At 40.6% G+C, this 20,306-nt stretch overlaps 4 protein-coding genes across 5 annotated transcripts; all 4 read right to left on the minus strand.

Moving 5' to 3' along the window:
• Window positions 1-197: 197 nt before the first annotated feature.
• LOC140268531 (uncharacterized) lies at window positions 198-1,595 on the minus strand. The gene has a single exon (XM_072363446.1). It carries the CDS (start codon window positions 1,592-1,594, stop codon window positions 632-634), a length of 963 nt encoding a protein of 320 aa, XP_072219547.1. The 5' UTR covers window position 1,595; the 3' UTR covers window positions 198-631.
• Window positions 1,596-4,365: 2,770 nt separating this feature from the next.
• On the minus strand, window positions 4,366-20,298 carry LOC140269114 (uncharacterized). Its single transcript, XM_072364137.1, has 4 exons — window positions 20,124-20,298; window positions 19,487-19,534; window positions 5,254-5,919; window positions 4,366-5,169 (listed from the first exon to the last, which is right to left on the minus strand). The coding sequence occupies exons 1-4, from the start codon at window positions 20,293-20,295 to the stop codon at window positions 4,637-4,639; spliced, it is 1,419 nt and encodes a 472-aa protein (XP_072220238.1). The 5' UTR covers window positions 20,296-20,298; the 3' UTR covers window positions 4,366-4,636.
• Window positions 8,531-14,665, minus strand: LOC140268506 (uncharacterized). The gene is made up of 2 exons (XM_072363414.1): window positions 13,905-14,665; window positions 8,531-10,311 (listed from the first exon to the last, which is right to left on the minus strand). The coding sequence occupies exons 1-2, from the start codon at window positions 14,074-14,076 to the stop codon at window positions 9,020-9,022; spliced, it is 1,464 nt and encodes a 487-aa protein (XP_072219515.1). The 5' UTR covers window positions 14,077-14,665; the 3' UTR covers window positions 8,531-9,019.
• On the minus strand, window positions 15,014-16,801 carry LOC140268520 (uncharacterized). 2 transcript variants are annotated; one of them, XM_072363429.1, is made up of 2 exons: window positions 16,450-16,801; window positions 15,014-16,099 (listed from the first exon to the last, which is right to left on the minus strand). In XM_072363429.1, exons 1-2 carry the CDS (start codon window positions 16,619-16,621, stop codon window positions 15,135-15,137), a joined length of 1,137 nt encoding a protein of 378 aa, XP_072219530.1. In that variant the 5' UTR covers window positions 16,622-16,801; the 3' UTR covers window positions 15,014-15,134. The 2 variants fall into 2 exon arrangements, with proteins under 2 accessions (XP_072219530.1, XP_072219529.1); XM_072363428.1 differs by having other exon boundaries at window positions 16,399-16,801.
• Window positions 20,299-20,306: the final 8 nt, after the last annotated feature.

The following is a 20,306-nucleotide window of genomic DNA, read 5'->3' on the forward strand; positions in this document are numbered from 1 at the left end:
AAACCAACAGTATGTCGAAAAGTCAGGAGAAACTGACTGAATCGACGAGAGTTTAGAAACACAAAATAATGCACAATATGTATAGCACATTATATAAAGATACATAATAATTCATGCTTGAACTGCACTTCAATCAGTACTCACATAGTGTTGGAGGATTGATTCTTTTATTCAATATGGACTAAACATGAAGCACAAGTTCACGTCATCCACAACAGTCCAAACATCCCACCTCACCTCACGTAACACCCAAAATTAATTTCAGAGCGAGGAACTCATAGAACCAACAAACTCATCTAAATCTGATTAAATGGAAGTATTAGTAATTCGGTAAAAACACTTTGGTGGACATTTAGAGAAAACTTTACTTTAATTTACAACACCAGGTCAGAAAAAGAAAATTCACCCAATCATCCATTTTCCAAACCAACTTTATCCAATTCACGATCGCAACATGGCTGGAGCCTAACTAAGCTACCACTGGATGAGAGGCAAGGTACACCGTGGACAGGTATCCGTGGACAGGTAACCATATTTTTGGAATCTAGCACACAGGACAGAATAGGGTGTCAACTTAAAATGCAAAAGGCTCACTCTGAAGTCAGCATTAAGTTTGTTCTTTTGAAATAATTCATAATAGGACATCTTCTTCATCTCTGTGGACTTTCATATGAATTCTCAAAGAACTTCTTCTACTGAAATCTTTTCCACACGTTCCACAGGAATATGGTCTCTCTCCAGTGTGGATGCTCATGTGGGCCAACAAATGACCTCTCTGCGTAAAAGTTTTCCCACATGTTCCACATGCAAAAGGTCTCTCACCTGTGTGGATTCTCATGTGGTCGAACAGATAAGTTTGTCGAGTAAAACTCTTCCCACATGTTTTACAAGAGGACAACTTCTCACCTGTGTGCATTCTCGAGTGGATCAATAGACCAGTTTGTCGAGTAAAACTCTTTCCACATGTTTGACAAGAGAACAACTTCTCACCTGTGTGGATTGTCATGTGAGCCAACAAAGAAGTCTTCTTAGCAAAACGTTTTCCACATATTGTACAAGAATGCAACTTCTCACCTGTGTGAACTCTCATGTGGGTCAACAAGTTACCACTTTGAGTGAAATCTTTGCCACATGCTTTGCAAGAGAACAACTTCTCATCTGTGTGGATTCTCATGTGAATCAACAGACCATGCTGTCGAGTAAAACTCTTCCCACATGTTTTACAAGAGAACAGCTTCTCACCTGTGTGGATTGTCATGTGAGCCAACAAAGAATACTTTTCAGCAAACCTTTTCCCGCATATTGTACAAGAATGCAACTTCTCACCTGTGTGGACTCTCATGTGTCTAAACAAGTTACCCCTTTGAGTGAAACTTTTCCCACATATTTTACAAGAATACAACTTCTCACCTGTGTGAACTCTCATGTGGGTCAACAAGTTACCACTTTGAGTGAAGTTTTTGCCACATGTTTTGCAAGAGAACAACTTCTCACCTGTGTGGATTCTCATGTGAATCAAAAGACCATTCTGTCGAGTAAAACTTTTCCCACATGTTTTACAAGAGAACAGCTTCTCACCTGTGTGGATTGTCATGTGAGCCAACAAAGAATACTTTTCAGCAAACCTTTTTCCACATATTGTACAAGAATGCAACTTCTCACTTGTGTGAATTCTTTGACGTTGTCCTATAATATACTTTTCTCTAAAAGGTTTTCCACAAACATTACGTTTTACAGACGTTTCACCTGACTCAGTAGTAAACTGACTCTCTGACACAGGAGAGTTGTCCTCATTGTCACTGTGACTTATGTGGCTTCCTTCTTGAGTTTGTCTAGAGGGAGAGTTATGAGAATAAAGCTGGTCAGTGTTTGGTTCTGTGTCACTGAAATCACTTTGCTGACAGGTGGGAGTCAACATAAAAGTATCAGTCTCCTGCTTTAGTAGAAGCTGCTCTCCTTCCATGGTGGTGCAGAGTTCCTCCTGTTCTTCTTTAATCTGTGGAGGTTCTGGGGCCTCTGGGGCCTCCGGGTCCGAACTGGAGTTCCTCTCCTGGTTACAGAGTTGCTGGTCAGCAAGTTGCCGGTCTTCCTCCTCCTTACATCCATGTTCCTGTGGAAGATCTGTAGGGACAAAGGAATAAAAACACACGGGTTTCCAGTTTGATTACGGGAAAACACTCCTGATGATTTTGTAATATGCAGAGACACCTTTGCACTGGTTTGCAAGAAGTTATGAGCTTTAGTTGACGTGTGCACCCGTGCTTTATTTGAAATGTCCACTTGTTCATCCATTCACTCACTATTTAGTGTTCATCATATAGTTGATTCAATAGTGAGTGGGGCGAGAGAGCTGCTGTTACATTTTGTACATTAATTGAATGCAACTAACTCTGCAGGGTTCATCTGCAGCAACACAGCACATAAACACCAGAAGGATACAGGCGCCACATCTGAAGTAATGGACAGAGCAGCGCTTTGGTTTTGGTTGAGAACATGTTGTAGTTGACTTCTCTCTGTAGAACACTGACATAAAACTGCATGGCATCAATAAACTGAGAGTTACATGACAACTTATCTCTAATACGTTTATGTAGACTGAACAACTTAAGTTTCAAATCTGATTCCAAAAAGAGAAGAATTCCTCTTATTTTAAAGCTGCAGCTGCACCGTAACTTTCTCTGTGAGCCTGAAATAAATGTAACGTAGAGCTCTGATCAGGATCCTCCATCAGTCAGATTCATGTGTGAGTTCATTCAGCCCATCACGGTTTCATATACCTATTCTCTGTAAGTTTATTCGTGGTTTCCAGGTGATTTCCAGCAGTCTGCGCTGACGGTCGATCTCTTCCTCGTACTGGACGATGGTTTTCTCAAACTCTGTGAATATTTCTTCAGCAGCAGCAGTTAGTCGCTGGCTGATAAACTCTCTCAGATGCTGAGCTGAAGACATTGTTGCTGCTCACACTCAGATATTCAGCTCAGACAACACCACAGTCCTCCCGCTGAGTCCTCAAACACTTCTGCTGGCGCCTTATTGTTTACTTCCGGTGGTCTGTTGTGTTTTCTTCTTCTTCTTCTTTGGTTTTTCTTCTTCTCTGAGGTTTTACGGCAGCTTGCATTGGAATAGTTGCATTACTGCCACCTTCTGGATTTTTTCCTTCACTCGAAGCTCGTCAAATTATCCACAACAGACAACAAAACCATTACTTTTTAAAAAACTGTAAACATTTTTTTAACCCATCCATCCATTTTCTATACCCGCTTAATCTTTCGGTCGGGTCGCGGGGGGGCTGGAGCCTATCCCAGCGGTCATCGGGCGAGAGGCGGGTTAACACCCTGGACAGGTCGCCAGTCCATCACAGGGCCACATAGAGACAAATGAGACAAACAACCACACACGCTCACACTCACTCCTAAGGACAATTTAGAGTCACCAATTAACCTAACATGCATGTTTTTGGACGGTGGGACGAAGCCGGAGAGAACCCACGCATAGACGGGGAGAACATGAAAACTCCACAATGAAAGGCCCCAGCTGGGAGTTCATTTTTAAATAAAAAATATGAAAAGTGTTTTTTTTTTTTTTTTACAGAGAGTGTGTTGAAGAGCCAGGAGAAACTGACTGAATCGACTAGTTTAAAAACACAAAATAATAGACAATATATATATAGTACACTACACTACATAAAGATACATAATAATTCATGCTTGAACTGCACTTCAATCAGTACTCACATAGTGTTGGAGGATTGATTCTTTTATTCAATATGGATTAAACATGAAGCACAAGTTCACGTCATCCACAACAGTCCAAACATCCCACCTCACCTCACGTAACACCCAAAATTAATTTCAGAGAGAGGAACTCATAGAACCAACAAACTCATCTAAATCTGATTAAATGGAAGTATTAGTAATTTGGTAAAAACACTTTGGTGGACATTTAGAGAAAACTTTACTTTAATTTACAACACCAGGTTAGAAAAAGAAAATTCACCCAATCATCCATTTTCCAAACCAACTTTATCCAATTCACGATCGCAACATGGCTGGAGCCTAACTAAGCTACCATTGGATGGGAGGCAAGGTACAAAGTGGACAGGTATCCGTGGACAGGTAACCATATTTTTGGAATCTAGCACACAGGACAGAATAGGGTGTCAACTTAAAATGCAAAAGGCTCACTCTGAAGTCAGTATTAAGTTTGTTCTTTTTAAATAATTCATAATAGGACATCTTCTTCATCTCTGTGAACTTTCATATGAATTCTCAAAGAACTTCTTCTCCTGAAATCTTTTCCACACGTTCCACAGGAATATGGTCTCTCTCCAGTGTGGATGCTCATGTGGGCCAAAAAATTACCTCTCTGCGTGAAATTTTTCCCATATGTTCAATGTACAAAAGGTCTCTCACCTGTGTGGATTCTCATGTGGTCGAACAGACCAGTTTGTCGAGTAAAACTCTTCCCACAAGTTTTACAAGAGAACAATTTCACACCTGTGTGGATTGTCATGTGAGCCAAAAAAAGAATTATTTTGATAAAAACTTTTTCCACATAGTTTACAAGATTGCAACATCTCAACTGTGTGAACTCTCATATGGGTCAACAAGTTAGCACTTTGAGCGAAGGTCTTGCCTCATGGTTTGCAAGAGAACAACTTCTGGCCTTTGTGGACTCTCATGTGTCTAAACAAAGTACCATTTTGAGCAAAACTTTTTCCGCATATTGTACAAGAATGCAATTTCTCACCTGTGTGAACTCTCATGTGTCTCAACAAGTGACCACTTTGAGTGAAGTTCTTGCCACATGTTTTGCAAGAGAACAACTTCTCACCTGTGTGGATTTTCATGTGGATCAACAGACCCTTTTGTCGAGTAAAACTCTTCCCACATGTTTTACAAGAGAACAGCTTCTCACCTGTGTGGATTGTCATGTGAGCCAACAAAGAATTCTTTTCAGCAAGCTTTTTTCCACATATTTTACAAGTATGCAACTTCTCACCTGTGTGAACTCTCATGTGGGTCAACAAGTGACCACTTTGAGTGAAGTTCTTGCCACATGTTTTGCATGAGAACAACTTTTCACCTGTGTGGATTCTCATGTGGATCAACAGACTATTTTGTCGAGTAAAACTCTTCCCACATGTTTTACAAGAGAACAGCTTCTCACCTGTGTGGATTGTCATGTGAGCCAACAAAGAATTCTTTTCAGCAAGCTTTTTTCCACATATTTTACAAGAATGCACCTTCTCACCTGTGTGGACTCTCATGTGTCTAAACAAAGTACCATTTTGAGTGAATCTTTTCCCACATATTTCACAAGGATACAACTTTTCACATGTGTGGATTCTCATGTGGGTAAACAGACTACTATTCTGAGAAAAACTTTTCCCACATGTTTCACAGGAAAACATTTTTTCACCTGTGTGGACTCTTTTGTGTCTCAATAAAGTACAACTTTGAGCAAACTTTTTCCCACAAGTTTGGCAAGCAAACGCCTTCTCACCTGTTTGAATTCTTTGATGTTGTCCTATAATATAATTTTCTCTAAAAGGTTTTCCACAAACATTTGGTTTTATGGACGTTTCACTTGACTCAGTAGTAAAATGACTCTCTGACACAGGAGAGTTGTCCTCATTGTTACTGTGACTTATGTGGCTTCCTTCTTGAGTTTGTCTAGAGGGAGAGTTATGAGAATAAAGCTGGTCAGTGTTTGGTTCTGTGTCACTGAAACCACTTTGCTGACAGGTGGGAGTCAACATAAAAGTATCAGTCTCCTGCTTTAGTAGAAGCTGCTCTCCTCCCATGGTGGTGCAGAGTTCCTCCTGTTCTTCTTTAATCTGTGGAGGTTCTGGGGCCTCTGGGGCCTCCGGGTCCGAACTGGAGTTCCTCTCCTGGTTACAGAGTTGCTGGTCAGCAAGTTGCCGGTCTTCCTCCTCCTTACATCCATGTTCCTGTGGAAGATCTGTAGGGACAAAGGAACAAAAACACACGGGTTACCAGTTTGATTACGGGAAAACACTCCTGACATGTAAACATTTTTTTAACCCATCCATCCATTTTCTATACCCGCTTAATCTTTCGGTCGGGTCGCGGGGGGGCTGGAGCCTATCCCAGCGGTCATTGGGCGAAAGGCGGGTTAAGATCCTGGACAGGTCGCCAGTCCATCACAGGGCCACATAGAGACAAACGAGACAAACAACCACACACGCTCACACTCACTCCTAAGGACAATTTTAGAGACATATATTAACCTAACATGCATGTTTTTTTGACGGTGCGAGGAAGCCGAAGTCCCCGAAGAAAACCCACGCATACACAGGGAGAACATGCAAACTCCACACGGAAAGGCCCCAGCTGGGAGTTCATTTTTAAATAAAAAATATAAAAAGTGTTGTTTTTTTTCAGGAACAATTAAAGTTCTAAGAATTGGTTTTCTAATATAAAATGTTGAATGAACTGAATCTTCTCCCAAGCTTTAAGCTTTTATTTTGCTCTTTCATTTTAATATAGTTAACCTTGATAACAAAGTTCTTATTAATAATAAATCTCACTATATCTATGTGTATATGCATGAAATAACCTCTATGCAGCAACGTGATAGCATGAATACCTAAAGCCCTGTCTGGTGCTGCAGACTCACATCACAGCTTAGCATAAGTGTGGTCGTCTTCTCCAAAGTTTGACAATTTTCTCCCAACGTCTATCCTGAATCCCATCACGGTCTCCAGCAAGCTCAAGAAGATCTTAGGAAATGATTATAGGGGCTACATTCTGAGCTCCCATCAAACCCCAGTTCAGATAAGGAAATTAAAAATATATCTCTGTCCGTGTCTTATTCACCAAAGTCCACTAAGTTTTGAGCCCTGTTCCTGTTGCTCCCTACATCCCAGTAATCATTTCCCAACTTGTTTGTAAATGTGTTTAGTTTTTTCCTTCAAACCATGAAATAAATTCTTCAAACTACAGAATGTAAAGACACTGACAGTAACAATTTGTGTAAATATGTAACCCAAAATGCAAAAAAAGGAAACACAAGTTAAAGATTTAGAAAATACAGAGTAAATAAACACAAATGAAAGAATGTAAGTTATATTAAAACCCAGTGTTTTAAAAGTGTTTAAACAGCAAAGTAAACAGGAAAACTGTCCCATTCGAAGAGGATCCCAGTCAGAGCTCTACGTTATATGAAAGAATGCATCTCATATTTAGTATTAAACCAACAGTATGTCGAAAAGTCAGGAGAAACTGACTGAAGTGACGAGAGTTTAGAAACACAAAATAATGCACAATATGTATAGCACATTATATAAAGATACATAATAATTCATGCTTGAACTGCACTTCAATCAGTACTCACATAGTGTTGGAGAATTGATTCTTTTATTCAATATGGATTAAACATGAGGTACAAACATGAAGCACAAGTTCACGTCATCCACAACTGTCCAAACATCCCACCTCACCTCACGTAACACCCAAAATTAATTTCAGAGAGAGGAACTCGTAGAACCAACAAACTCATCTAAATCTGATTAAATGGAAGTATTTGTAATTTGGTAAAAACACTTTGGTGGACATTTAGAGAAAACTTTACTTTAATTTACAACAGCAGGTCAGAAAAAGAAAATTCATCCAATCATCCATTTTCCAAAACCAACTTTATCCAATTCAGGATCGCAACATGGCTGGAGCCTAACTAAGCTACCACTGGATGGGAGGCAAGGTACAAAGTGGACAGGTAACCGTGGACGGGTAACCCGTCCATCTATACTGAGACAAACAGCTGACCCAGCATGCATGTCTTATTAGTGGGAGGAAGAAACCACTTGTAGGGGGAGAACATGTAAACTCCCCAAAGAAAGGATCCAGCTGAGATTTTAACAAAGTGCTTAACAACCACCATGCAGACCAGTATAGACAAAAAGGGATTCTTTGATCAACTTTGACTTTTCAGACAGCATCAAGACAACAGATCAGATTTTTTCCAATTCTGGCCTGCAATATATTTTGTTCTAAGCCTGATGTTAACCTCGTCCAGAGGCGGCGTCCACTTCTCTGGGCTCGGAGGCGTCTGGGATGGACCGTCACACGGTGGAAACGTGTGCTGTGGTCAGACCCATCAGTATTCCACATCTTTGTCGGAAGAAATGGAGCAAAGTAACTACTTTAAAGCTTAATTTTGTGTCGTGAGATTATAATCCAGTTAAAATGAAATCAAATTAATCATAATCCAAGACTGGTCCAATTTATTATGAAATTATTATTCTAATTCATAAAAGGTTGCTTAGCTAAATAAACCCAACAGATTGCAGGAATCTTCTCTCGATTAAATTCCCCATCCTGAGCATGGAGAAGGGGACGAAGAAAACTCTTAACAGGAAGAAACCTCCGGCAAATCCAGACTCGCGAAGGGCGACCATCTGCCTCAACCGGCTGGGGGTTGAGACGGCAGGAAAGAAGGGACAAACAAAGAGAAAACAACAGCAATGCCATATGTACAACTGGAGAAAAAGAATAAAGAGAGCAGGTGGGGAGAAAGTCTTCCAGCTTTACTGTACCAACTGTTTTTGGAATGCATGACATGAAAAACCTTTGCTTCACACAGTGATGAAATAAAAGTTTTTTTATTTGTTTTTTCCATCCCATAAGTTTGAAATGTTGTCCATAAATAAACTGGCCCTGCCCACAACATAATCATTACATAGCAATGAGCTGATGTTTTCATTTTTGCATTAAGTTAGAAACACATCGGGCTGCAATGTTGACTTCAGTGTCTCATCCAAGGAAACTTTAACATGTAGACAGAAGTTAAGAGATTAAACCATCAGCCTTCAGATGAGCAGACAACCGCTTCATCCTCTGAGCTACAACCACCAACCTCAGTCCTCATGTCCACTAAAAAATTTTAAGGAGGAGTGTTTTGATATGTTTGGAATCTAGCACATATGACAGAATAGGGTGTCAGCTCAAAAAGAAAAAGGCTCACTCTGAAGTCAGCATTAAGTTTTTTAAATAATTCAAAATAGGACATCTTCTTCTTCTCTGTGGACTCTCATATGAATTCTCAAAGAACTTCTTCTACTGAAATCTTTTCCACACGTTCCACAGGAATATGGTTTCTCTCCAGTGTGGATTCTCATGTGGGCCAATAAATGAGCTCCCTGAGTGAAATGCTTCCCACATGTTCCACATGCAAAAGGTCTCTCACCTGTGTGGATTCTCATGTGGATCAACAGACCATTTTTTCGAGTGAAGCTTTTCCCACATGTTTTACAAGAGAACAGCTTCTCCCCTGTGTGGATTCTCATGTGACCCAACAAAGAATTGTTTTGAGTGAAGCCTTTCCCACATGTTTGGCAAGCATACAACTTTTCACCTGTGTGGATTCTCAGGTGTCTAAACAAAGTACTATTTTGAGTGAAGCTTTTCCCACATGTTTGGCAGGAAAACAACTTTTCCCCTGTGTGAATTCTCAGGTGTTTCAACAAATTACCGTGTTGAGTGAAACTTTTCCCACATGTTTCACAGGAAAACAGCTTTTCCCCTGTGTGGACTCTCATATGAACCAACAAATTACTGCCCGTACTGAAATTTTTCCCACATATTTTACAATTAAAGGGCCTCTCGCCTGTGTGGATTCTCATATGTGTCAATAGAACACTATTTTTAGAAAAACTTTTCCCACATCTTTCACAAGAGTGCAACTTCCCACCACTGCGGATTCTCCTGGTGCCTAACAGATTACGGCTTTGAGTGAATCTTTTCTTACATGTGTGGCATGCATGTGGCTTCCCATCTGTATGGATTCTACGATCTTGTTCCATGTTGTTCTCATTCCTAAAAGCTTTTCCACAAACATCACATTTTACACAGCGTTTGCTTGTATCAGTATCAATCTCACTCCTTGAAATGTGAGGATCATCTACATTATTTCTATAGCCGTTGTTTCTTTGCTGTCTTTTCTTTGGCTTCATCTCCACATCTCTAGCTGATCCCAAGTCTCTGTGCTTGCTTCCTTCCTGAATTTGGCTCTCAGTTAAGGAAGAGTCCTGCGAGTGAAGCTGGCCATTGTTTGGTTCTGCCTCACTGAAGTCACTTTCTTGATAAGTAGGAGTCAGCATAAGGTTATCAGTTTCCTGCTTCAGTACAAGCTCCTCTTTGTCCTGTCTGGTGCAAAGTTGCTCCTGTTCCTCTTTAATCTCTGGAAGCTCAGATTCATCCTGATCCAAACTGGAGCTTCTCTCCTGTGTACAGAGTTGCTGGTCATCAAGAACTTCTTCCTCCTTACAGGCTTGCTGTTGTGGGAGATCTGCAGGAAGAAAGGAACACAAGATATTTTCATCAAGAGGTAATTCCACCACAGGAATCTTTTCCAGGAGTCAACGTCTTCTGGAGTGTCATTTCCTTAACTTAGCCCCTGGTTAACAGAGGGAAGATGTTTTCCCCCTGAAAATGGCCCTACTGTGGAGAAAATTTCAGGGTTGGTATCGCAGAGCTAAACACTTCTGATTGTTTCAGTATTCCCAGTATCGTATGTTCACCTCTCTGTTTCAGGCTGTACTTTCCACCACAGCTTGTAAAACCTTAACGGTAGTTTAATGGTAACCTTTAGTAGCGTAGCAGATACTAAAAGCTTTAACTTCAGACACAGCTGTTTGAAACAGGTGGGAACACAGCTTTGCCAACATGCCCATCCTCCCTCCCTCTTTACGTACAGAAATACAAAGCAAAATAACACCTGTGACTGAATGATAGGTTCCAGGTAGCATGCAAATACTTTTGAAAGCCACCATAGTTCAGTGAAATTTATTATTTACTGTTTAAAAAGTTAATTTATAGTTAATTTAGTTGTTTAAAAAGTTCATTTATAGTCAGCGTTTAATGGGGAGTTTTATCTCTGATCAAAACACAACGTTGCACAAATGATTTGTAAGTTGTAACTTATAATTCTTTAAAAGGAAAATCTGAATTGACAGATCTGAACTTTACAAGAAGCAGAAATCATAATCTGCTGAGAACTTTGCAATCGGTGCGTCTAGAAGGTACAATCTAAAATAATAGTGAGGAGACCCACGGAGAGGGATATTTTGTAAGCCAGTCCATAACTCCTTGAGGCTTTTAACTTAAATGTATACAAATCAAACCGATCCACTTGGAGTTTACACAAGTGTCCCTCACTGCTTCAACACATTATTTCAAAATATACATTTTCTGCTCACCTGGAACACAACATGAATTACATTATGGACATTCAGGGAATGTTCTTTCAAATTCAAACTATTAGTAACTTGATATGACACGAATGCCCATAGATTTACGCTGCCTTGAACAACACAAAAAGAACAAATATGCTTACGGCAAAACAATCCGTCTTTATTCTGTATCTTTGTCTAAGTAGTTATACATTAAAACAGAAAGCAAATTATTATTAAAGCAATGAAATTACAGTTTCAAGCACTGTACCCAAAATTCAACCACCTTTCAATCCTTGAAAACACCTTATATACATTCAAGCATTTCCAAGGACTTGCTCCATGTTTAGCAAGCAAATATTAACCCAAAAAAACAAGAATGACACCTACCAAAGTTACGTGTGAAGCACGTTGGTAATGTGCACCGACCAAATAGTGTACTGAGGAAGAACGGATGAGGGAAAAGCCAGATGGCGCTGGGGACTAGGCCTGGAACCATAACAAATTTTGCTGGACGATATGTTATCCCACAAATTATTGCGATAAACGATATTATTGATGATAATATATATATATATATATATATATATATATATATATATATATATATATATATATCATAATAATGCACACCTTTCAAATTCAATAAACTCTTAATTCTCAGTGTTTTTTTTATCATTGTAATTTCAAGATTAAATATCTTAAATAAATAAAACAAACAAAACAAAATGGACTCTGTCTCTGTTAGCAAAACTTGCAGTAGAATTGCATTTCTTTTGCATGCTGGTCAGTTTATATTCACTTTGTCGGCCAAACGCCTCAGTGGGAGTTAACTGTCGGGCTGAAGGCTCTGCATCCAGAGGTGCAGTTTTCTGCCCCAGCTGGGAAAACTGGGTCGGGTGGTTGTGCTTTACGGGGGCGTGCAAGTTTGTTGCGTTTTCTTTTTTTGTCGCCACCACTTTTGAACAAATTCGGCATCCTGGCTCGTCCGTGGTGATGGGCTCTCATTCAGTTTGAAGCCGAAATATTCCCACTCCGTTTTAAAGGACTTTTACTCAGTCCATTCATTCCGCTGTGGAACAAACGCGCTGCTGAGACCGAGCACAGAGGGAACCCTGCTGTCATCCAGCCTGCTTGGAGGAGAGATGCACATGGCAATATATCGAGGCCAGCAAAATCAGTGAGTTCATTTTAATGCATCTTGCGATTTATGGATTATCGGCCCAGGCCTACCGGGACCCGGTTTCACAGGAAAGAATTGTAGTATTTGTATGATTTCCATGGAGGAAAGAAAGACACCCTAAAGTGGAAAAAGAACGTAAAAACTAACCAAAGGAATTCATTTAAGCCTGCAAACTGAAAAAACAAATACACCTTCATATAGACCAAATGATAAGCGTCCCGCACCCACAAACTTGGCAGTTATGAAGTGGATGCAGCTTGTTTTAATATTACTCAGAGGTTCCCTGATGTGGATGAGACTCTGAAGCAGTTTGTGCAAACATGAATGACAATCATGGGTCACAGCAAGTAATATCCTTTATCTGAAATCAAAAATCCATAACAGCACAGTGCTAAAGCTTTCCTGGGTTATTCGCCCACAAGAAAGCTGGTTCGAAAGCCTGCAGGTGGGACCGTCACATCAGTCTTATGTCAAACACATTGGCCACAAGTTACAGTCCATCACTGTACCAGCAGGACCGCGTACAACCAGGAGATGATGGTGAAGCAAAGCAGCTGCAGCTGCGGGTACCAAGTGTGTCTGAAATACATCCAGCTTTGGAAACACAAGAACTGTAAGAACTGCACAAGTTAAGGCTTTGAAAAGGCTGATCAACACAATATTGGGCAGGTTTTGCCACACTCAGAATATTCAGGATGTGGACCTCAAGGTTGGGCTGCTTACTAAGTTTGTTTTTAAAAAGCCAAATGAGTGTTGCTGCTTAATTATCATTTTAAAGACCATTCCCCTGACAGCTTACAGTCTATGTAGTAAAAGAGTGTTTAAAGTAGTTATATTTATCATAATTGTTTTTTTTAAAGTTAGTTTGTGAACCCAGTTATCTTCTGATTAAGACACTAAAAACTTGGTGCACTGTGTTTTTAATCCACTGTAAAAGACCAATGAGGTCTCTGACTGTTAAAAGGAAGTTCAACATGGGCCGGAGTCTTTGTCGTATTGACCCGATGTGATTTTCTTACTAATTAACTTCTGAGTGTGCTATGAATTAGAATTATATTGTTAACATGGAATTGTATTCGATTGTCTGTCATTCGTTTACCTTCCCTGTGAAGTTTCCAGAGAAAGTAGCACATTAACAGGTGAAAAGTGGACAAAGACCAAACAAAGACCGCTGGTAGCTCAGACTGAGTGTTGTGGTGAAGTTCGTAAGTTACAGTCTGATTCGATTATTTTACAACATTTTGGAAATATGACAACGTAGACGTGGATGGAAACTTAAGCCTACAAACTCTTCTCTCATCTGCTTTAGCCAGACTACTCCAACGTCTATTTAAGGATGGATGTTTGAGTTTACGGGGTGTACCCGAATGCACCATGAAGTCCCCATGAAGTTCGGCCGTAAAAACTGTGTAAATGCGCAGCGCATTTCCAAACGGGAATAACGCGGCGGCATGACGGAGGACGGCAGGGAAATCCTTCCGCTGTGACATTAAAAATAAATTCGCTGATTAGGACGGTGTTCCGCACCTGCTGTGTGGGAGTTTATTCGGGGTTTCCAGGTGATTTCCAGCAGTCTGCGCTGGCGGTCGATCTCTTCCTCGTACTGGACGATGGTTTTCTCAAACTCTGTGAATATTTCTTCAGCAGCAGCAGTTAGTCGCTGGCTGATAAACTCTCTCAGATGCTGAGCTGAAGACATTGTTGCTGCTCACACTCAGATATTCAGCTCAGACAACACCACCGTCCTCCTGCTGAGTCCAAACCTGCTGCTGCTGGCGTCTTAATGAGTTCGGCTGAGCAGTCTGTCAAGGAAGGTTCCGAACTGACCCGGAAGTATCTGGGATTTGGCTGTTGAAGAACCGCTTAAATGCGCCAAAGGACGAAGGAAAGACCTGTGCTGTTCTATCCTTTATGATAGGAAACCTTATCACATTCAAACCAGGAGAGCGGACTTTTTTCTTGCTGCTTTGACAACTCAACGGTCCCCCCATTGTTTACGTCCGCTCAGTGTCACACTTGGGTGTTCCGACCGTGAACGCGAGATACCTTTCAGTTCCACCTTCAATTCCCCTGGTGTTCTGTTAAATAGTCATTTAACCACCTAAAATCTCTTCTTAAACGTTTTTCCATGACCTTGTTGGAGTTCGTCATGGGGTTGAGATACGGATAGCAATAACTATTATGAGGAGATTAAAACACACAGATTAAAAATCCCAGTGCAGAATATCTGATGAATCCAAAGTAAGAAAGTATACGATTGATTTAACTTGAAAATGTCTGAACGTGTCACTTCCCAGCACACCTCTTACATCTCTCCAGGTGCTCCGATGTGCTCCCACCGTCCAGAAACGTGCCTGTTAGGTTGATCAGTGATCCTAAATGTGAGCATACGTGCTTATTTCTCTCATTTGTCTGTTGCCTTTGTGATGGATGCATACCTGCCCCCCCCCCCCCCCACCCCCCCACACACTTTAAACTGCCTTTGTGTATGAAATATGGTAGAAATTAACCTGCCCACAACATATATCCTCTGAAAGTGGGTGAATAAATGATTCCTAAAGCAGAAGTTTGGAGTGATTTCATGAAACCTTGCAGCTAAAGTACAAATGATTGGCTGGACCTTCATGAAATCTAACTGGAGATGAAATAGGTAAAAGCTAAAAGAGCGAGTGAACGTGCAAAGATTTTCAACGTGACATTTACTGAAATACTTTAAATGCTACAGTTAAAGGAGAAAAATGGCCAGTGTAAAAGTCATTAAAACTTTCCAAATGTCTCACAAGAATATGACTTCTCATCTGTGTGAGTTCTCATGTGAATCCTGAAGAAATTTCTTTGCTTGAAATTTTTCCCACACGTGCCACAAGAATAGCATTTCTCTCCAGTGTGGATTTTCTTGTGAATCAGCAAAGTGTTGCTATATCTGAAATCTTTCCCACAAGTTCCGCAGGAATAAGGCCTCTCGCCTGTGTGAATTCTCATGTGGTTCAACAGATTTGTTCTTCGGGTAAAACTTTTCCCGCAGGTTTTACAGGAGTAATACTTCTCCCCCGTGTGGGTTCTCCTGTGGACAGTCAAATGACCACTTTGAGTGAAGCTTTTCCCACAAGTCTCACAACAGTACAACTTCTCACCGGTGTGGATTCTCATGTGGGTCAGCAAATTGCTCTTTTGGTTGAAACTTTTCCCACATGTTTGGCAAGCATATGGCTTCACACCCGTGTGGATCCTGTGATGTTGCTCCATAATGTACGTATCCCGAAAGGCTTTCCCACAAACCTCACATTTGGCAGACTTTTTACTTGGTTCAGTATTCAACCGAGTCTCTGGCACAGGAGAGCCGTCTAATTTATTCACCGAACTTCCCTTTCTGTGATGTTTCTTCTTTGTCTTCATCTCTACATCTCGAGCTGACACCAAGTCTGTACGATTGCCTCTCTCCTGATTTCGGCTCTCAGAGTTAGAGGTATGAGAGTCCAGTTGGGCAGCGGTTGGTTCTGGTTTGCTAAAGTCACTTTCCTGAGAAGTCGGAGTCAACATGATGTGATCAGTCTCCTGCTTCAGTACAAACTGCTCCACGTCCTGACAGCCGTCCTCCTGCTCCTCTTTAATCTGTGGAGGTTCTGGTTCCTCCTGATCCAGACTGGAGTTTCTTTCCTGGTTACAGCGTTGCTGGTCAGTGAGAGTTTCTTCCTCCTTAGGAACATAATGCTTCATGAGGTCTGGAGGGACAAAGGAACAGAAGACAGTTGGAATTATGTAATTATGAATTCTCAGACATTTCACTCCAAGACCTGGATATTTAGTCAGTTTGTGGAAGGTGAATAACAGGTCTCCTTTAAAGTTTGTCTTTTCCTGTCTGACATATGAGCAGGAAAAGATCCAGTGACGCTCTGTGTCCTGCTGGAACCTCTTTCCTACAGTTACAGCCTCAAAATGTTTGGGGGATGTTTTCAGGGGGGACACAGGTGACCATAGAACACTTTTACACTGTAATGTACAGTTTTTAAAGGACTTTTACTCAGACTCTGATGCAGTTTCAGTTCATTCAGCCCATCACGGTGTTCCGCACCTGCTGTGTGGGAGTTTATTCGGGGTTTCCAGGTGATATCCAGCAGTCTGCGCTGACGGTCGATCTCTTCCTCGTACTGGACGATGGTTTTCTCAAACTCTGTGAATATTTCTTCAGCAGCAGCAGTTAGTCGCTGGCTGATAAACTCTCTCAGATGCTGAGCTGAAGACATCGTTGCTGCTCACACTCAGATATTCAGCTCAGACAACACCACCGTCCTCCTGCTGAGTCCAAACCTGCTGCTGCTAGCGTCGTATTGTTTACTTCCGCTGGGTGTCACACTGAAAAGTTCCGACATTAGACATTAATTAGCTTCTTCTTCTCTTTCTCTTTTGGGATTTCATCGTCACCTGGAAACCCCAAATAAACTTACAGAGAATAGGTATATAAAACCGTGATGGGCTGAATGAACTCACACATGAATATGACTGATGGAGGATCCTGATCAGAGCTCTACGTTACATTTATTTCAGGCTCACAGAGAAAGTTACGGTGCAGCTGCAGCTATTTTTCAGACAGAAATAACATGAATGTGTTTAAAAGCAGAAACATTTAGTATTTAACTCACACAGTATGTAGAAGACACAGGAGAAACAGACTGAACAATCAGATAATTACAGAGTTTTTTTTTTAACATGACTGTACTTTTAATCTAAATGAGACCAAACAAAGCAGTGACCAGAGTCAGGATGGGTTCCTACAGCTCGAGACTTCCCAGGAAACATGTTGAGGTTACAACTGTAGAAAAATGGTGGAAGCAAACCAGGAAGAACAGCCGCCTGGAAAAAGGCAAACGGGCCAGTGTTGATGTGCTGTACTCGACCCATAGTGGTTCTGTCAGAACCTATCAAAAATCTGCTTCTATTGTCACAAAGCCGTCCCTTTTAACTTGTTAGATCACCATGGTAACAGATGACGAACACACGACCTGTTCCAGAGGAGGTTGCGTTCAGACTTTCAGATGAACTCATGGGTAAAACCCACCATCCTTTCTGTATTTAAACGGTGATGTCACAGGAAGCAAATACTGAAACAACATTTAGAGGAAACAGGCCCTTTTTCACTCATATGAGACATTTTCCTGAGCTTTTAATGCAAAGTGTGTGAAATGCTTTGGTTAGAATACCAGAAAACTGAGTAGCACAGCATCCTTCTAAACTTGTCTTAAAACCCTGGTTTTAATGAAGGTTTGCGCATCTTTTGAATGGCCCTTTGAAATGGCAGGTAATGACACGTTGTTCAATATCAAACATAAATTCAACAGAGAACAAGAATCGTTGTTGAACTGAGTAACAACTTCTTTAATCAAAATATCAGCCTCAATCAGCCACTGATAGATGACCAAATTTACAAAAGCTTTGCACCATTTGAACCCACTCATACAGGCTCACTTTGTTTCAGCAAACATAAACAATTAACATAAGTAAAGATACATAATCAAACTGAACACGTCTGAACTGCGCTCACTTTCATCCAAATGGGCTAAAACTTCCAACACTGTCATCCAATCAAAATTAGTTACTAAAAGTTAACATAATAAAGTTCACATCATTCATGAGAAGCCAAACATGAAATCTCACATTATACAAGAAATCAGTACATACACATTTCATGGTGTGAAAAAAACCAACTAACTCATCAAATGTGTTGGTAATACAATGATTAAACATCCACAGTATCTTATTAGTCAAACATTAAGTATTCGGTAAGAAAGTAAACACTTCCCTATATTAAACATGTCTTTACTTTTACCAAATACACTCTTTCTTCTGCTTTATTTATTTATTGCTGCAGTTCCATTATTTTAATACATTACATGGAATTTATTTTTCCTTCACACAATGTAATATTTTCATTCCGTCTTCTACCTCAGCTTAAAGTGAAGGAATTTTAATTTCCTTTGTGCATTAAATGTGATATCTGTTAACTAACTTCACCTACATCAAATTAGAAAATGAGTGTGGGATTTAGTTCCATAACACTCAATAGAACAAGTCTGCGAATGACAAGAGGGAAAGCTGAATATCCAAAGGAGCCATTGTTAAGTTTATTCATTTTTGAATGACCACAGATGGAACATGGCAGAATAAATGAAGGATCAACCCTTTTATGTTGACTTTTTCTGAAATAATGTGAAAAAACAAACAAAAAAACAAGTCTGGAGTTATCTGAAAGTCAAATTACAACTTTCAAGAACACAACTTCTCATCTGTGTGAGTTCTCATGTGGGTAGTCAAATCACCTCTGAAATGAAAACTTTTCCCGCATATTTCACACGAGTACACCTCACCTGTGTGGATTCTAATGTGAAGCCTCAAGTAACTGCTTTGCTTGAAAGTCTTTCTGCATATTCCACAAGAATATGGTCTCTCTCTTGTGTGGATTCTCATGTGTCTCAACAAAGAACCACTTTGCGCAAAACTTTTTCTACATATTTTACAAGAATAGAACTTCTTACTTGCGTGGATTCTCATGTGGGTAAACAGACTACTATTCAGAGAAAAGGTTTTCCCACACGTTTCACAGGAAAATATTTTTTCACTTGTGTGGACTCTTTTGTGTCTCAACAAAGTAGAACTTTTAGCAAACTTTTTCCCACAAGTTTGGCAAGCAAACGCCTTCTTACTTGTGTGAATTCTTTGACGTTGTCCTATAATATACCTTTCTCTAAAAGGTTTTCCACAAACATCCCGTTTTTCCGACGTTTCACCTGACTCAGTAGTAAACTGACTCTCTGACACAGGAAAGTTGTCCTCATTGTTACTGTGACTTATGTGGCTTCCTTCTTGAGTTTGTCTAGAGGGAGAGTTATGAGAATAAAGCTGGTCAGTGTTTGGTTCTGTGTCACTGAAATCACTTTGCTGACAGGTGGGAGTCAACATAAAAGTATCAGTCTCCTGCTTTAGTAGAAGCTGCTCTCCTTCCATGGTGGTGCAGAGTTCCTCCTGTTCTTCTTTAATCTGTGGAGGTTCTGGGGCCTCTGGGGCTTCCGGGTCCGAACTGGAGTTCCTCTCCTGGTTACAGAGTTGCTGGTCAGCAAGTTGCCGGTCTTCCTCCTCCTTACATCCATGTTCCTGTGGAAGATCTGTAGGGACAAAGGAACAAAAACACACGGGTTACCAGTTTGATTACGGGAAAACACTCCTGATGGTTTTGTAATATGCAGAGACACCTTTGCACTGGTTTGCAGGAAGTTATGAGCTTTAGTTGACGTGTGCACCCGTGCTTTATTTGAAATGTCCACTTGTTCATCCATTCACTCACTATTTAGTGTTCATCATATAGTTGATTCAATAGTGAGTGGGGCTGGAGAGCTGCTGTTACATTTTGTACATTACTTGAATGCAACTAACTCTGCAGGGTTCATCTGCAGCAACACAGCACATAAACACCAGAAGGATACAGCCGCCACATCTGAAGTAACGGACAGAGCAGCGCTTTGGTTTTGGTTGAGAACATGTTGTAGTTGACTTCTCTCTTTACGTTTATTTGGACTGAACAACTTAAGTTTCAAATAATATTAACAACATAAGACTTCCTCTTATTCTATAGCTGCAGCTGCACCGTAACTTTCTCTGTGAGCCTGAAATAAATGTAACGTAGAGCTCTGATCAGGATCCTCCATCAGTCAGATTCATGTGTGAGTTCATTCAGCCCATCACGGTTTTACATACCTATTCTCTGTAAGTTTATTCGTGGTTTCCAGGTGATTTCCAGCAGTCTGCGCTGACGGTCGATCTCTTCCTCGTACTGGACGATGGTTTTCTCAAACTCTGAGAATATTTCTTCAGCAGCAGCAGTTAGTCGCTGGCTGATAAACTCTCTCAGATGCTGAGCTGAAGACATCGTTGCTGCTC

The sequence above is a fragment of the Leuresthes tenuis genome, unplaced genomic scaffold (assembly GCF_036924035.1).
Source record: "Leuresthes tenuis unplaced genomic scaffold, fLeuTen1.0.hap1 SCAF_14, whole genome shotgun sequence".
In the NCBI taxonomy this organism is placed as follows: Eukaryota; Metazoa; Chordata; class Actinopteri; order Atheriniformes; family Atherinopsidae; genus Leuresthes; species Leuresthes tenuis.

Bases quoted from the DNA above. Each gene is read 5' to 3' on its own strand.
- LOC140268531 (XM_072363446.1), bottom strand. From the start codon at position 1,594: ATGACAATCCACACAGGTGAGAAGCTGTTCTCTTGTAAAACATGTGGG.
- LOC140268506 (XM_072363414.1), bottom strand. From the start codon at position 14,076: ATGTCTTCAGCTCAGCATCTGAGAGAGTTTATCAGCCAGCGACTAACT. The intron at 10,312-13,904 runs GTGCGGAACACC...TTCTTCCTGCAG, and splicing joins AATAAACTCCCACACAGCAG to ATCTCCCACAACAGCAAGCC.
- LOC140268520 (XM_072363428.1), bottom strand. From the start codon at position 16,621: ATGTCTTCAGCTCAGCATCTGAGAGAGTTTATCAGCCAGCGACTAACT. The intron at 16,100-16,398 runs GTAAAAGTCCTT...TTGTCCCTCCAG, and splicing joins GAAACTGCATCAGAGTCTGA to ACCTCATGAAGCATTATGTT.
- LOC140269114 (XM_072364137.1), bottom strand. From the start codon at position 20,295: ATGTCTTCAGCTCAGCATCTGAGAGAGTTTATCAGCCAGCGACTAACT. The intron at 5,920-19,486 runs CTGACCAGCAAC...AAGACCGGCAAC, and splicing joins GGAGGAAGACCGGCAACTTG to TTGCTGACCAGCAACTCTGT. The intron at 5,170-5,253 runs GTGAGAAGGTGC...CAATCCACACAG, and splicing joins ACACATGAGAGTCCACACAG to GTGAGAAGCTGTTCTCTTGT.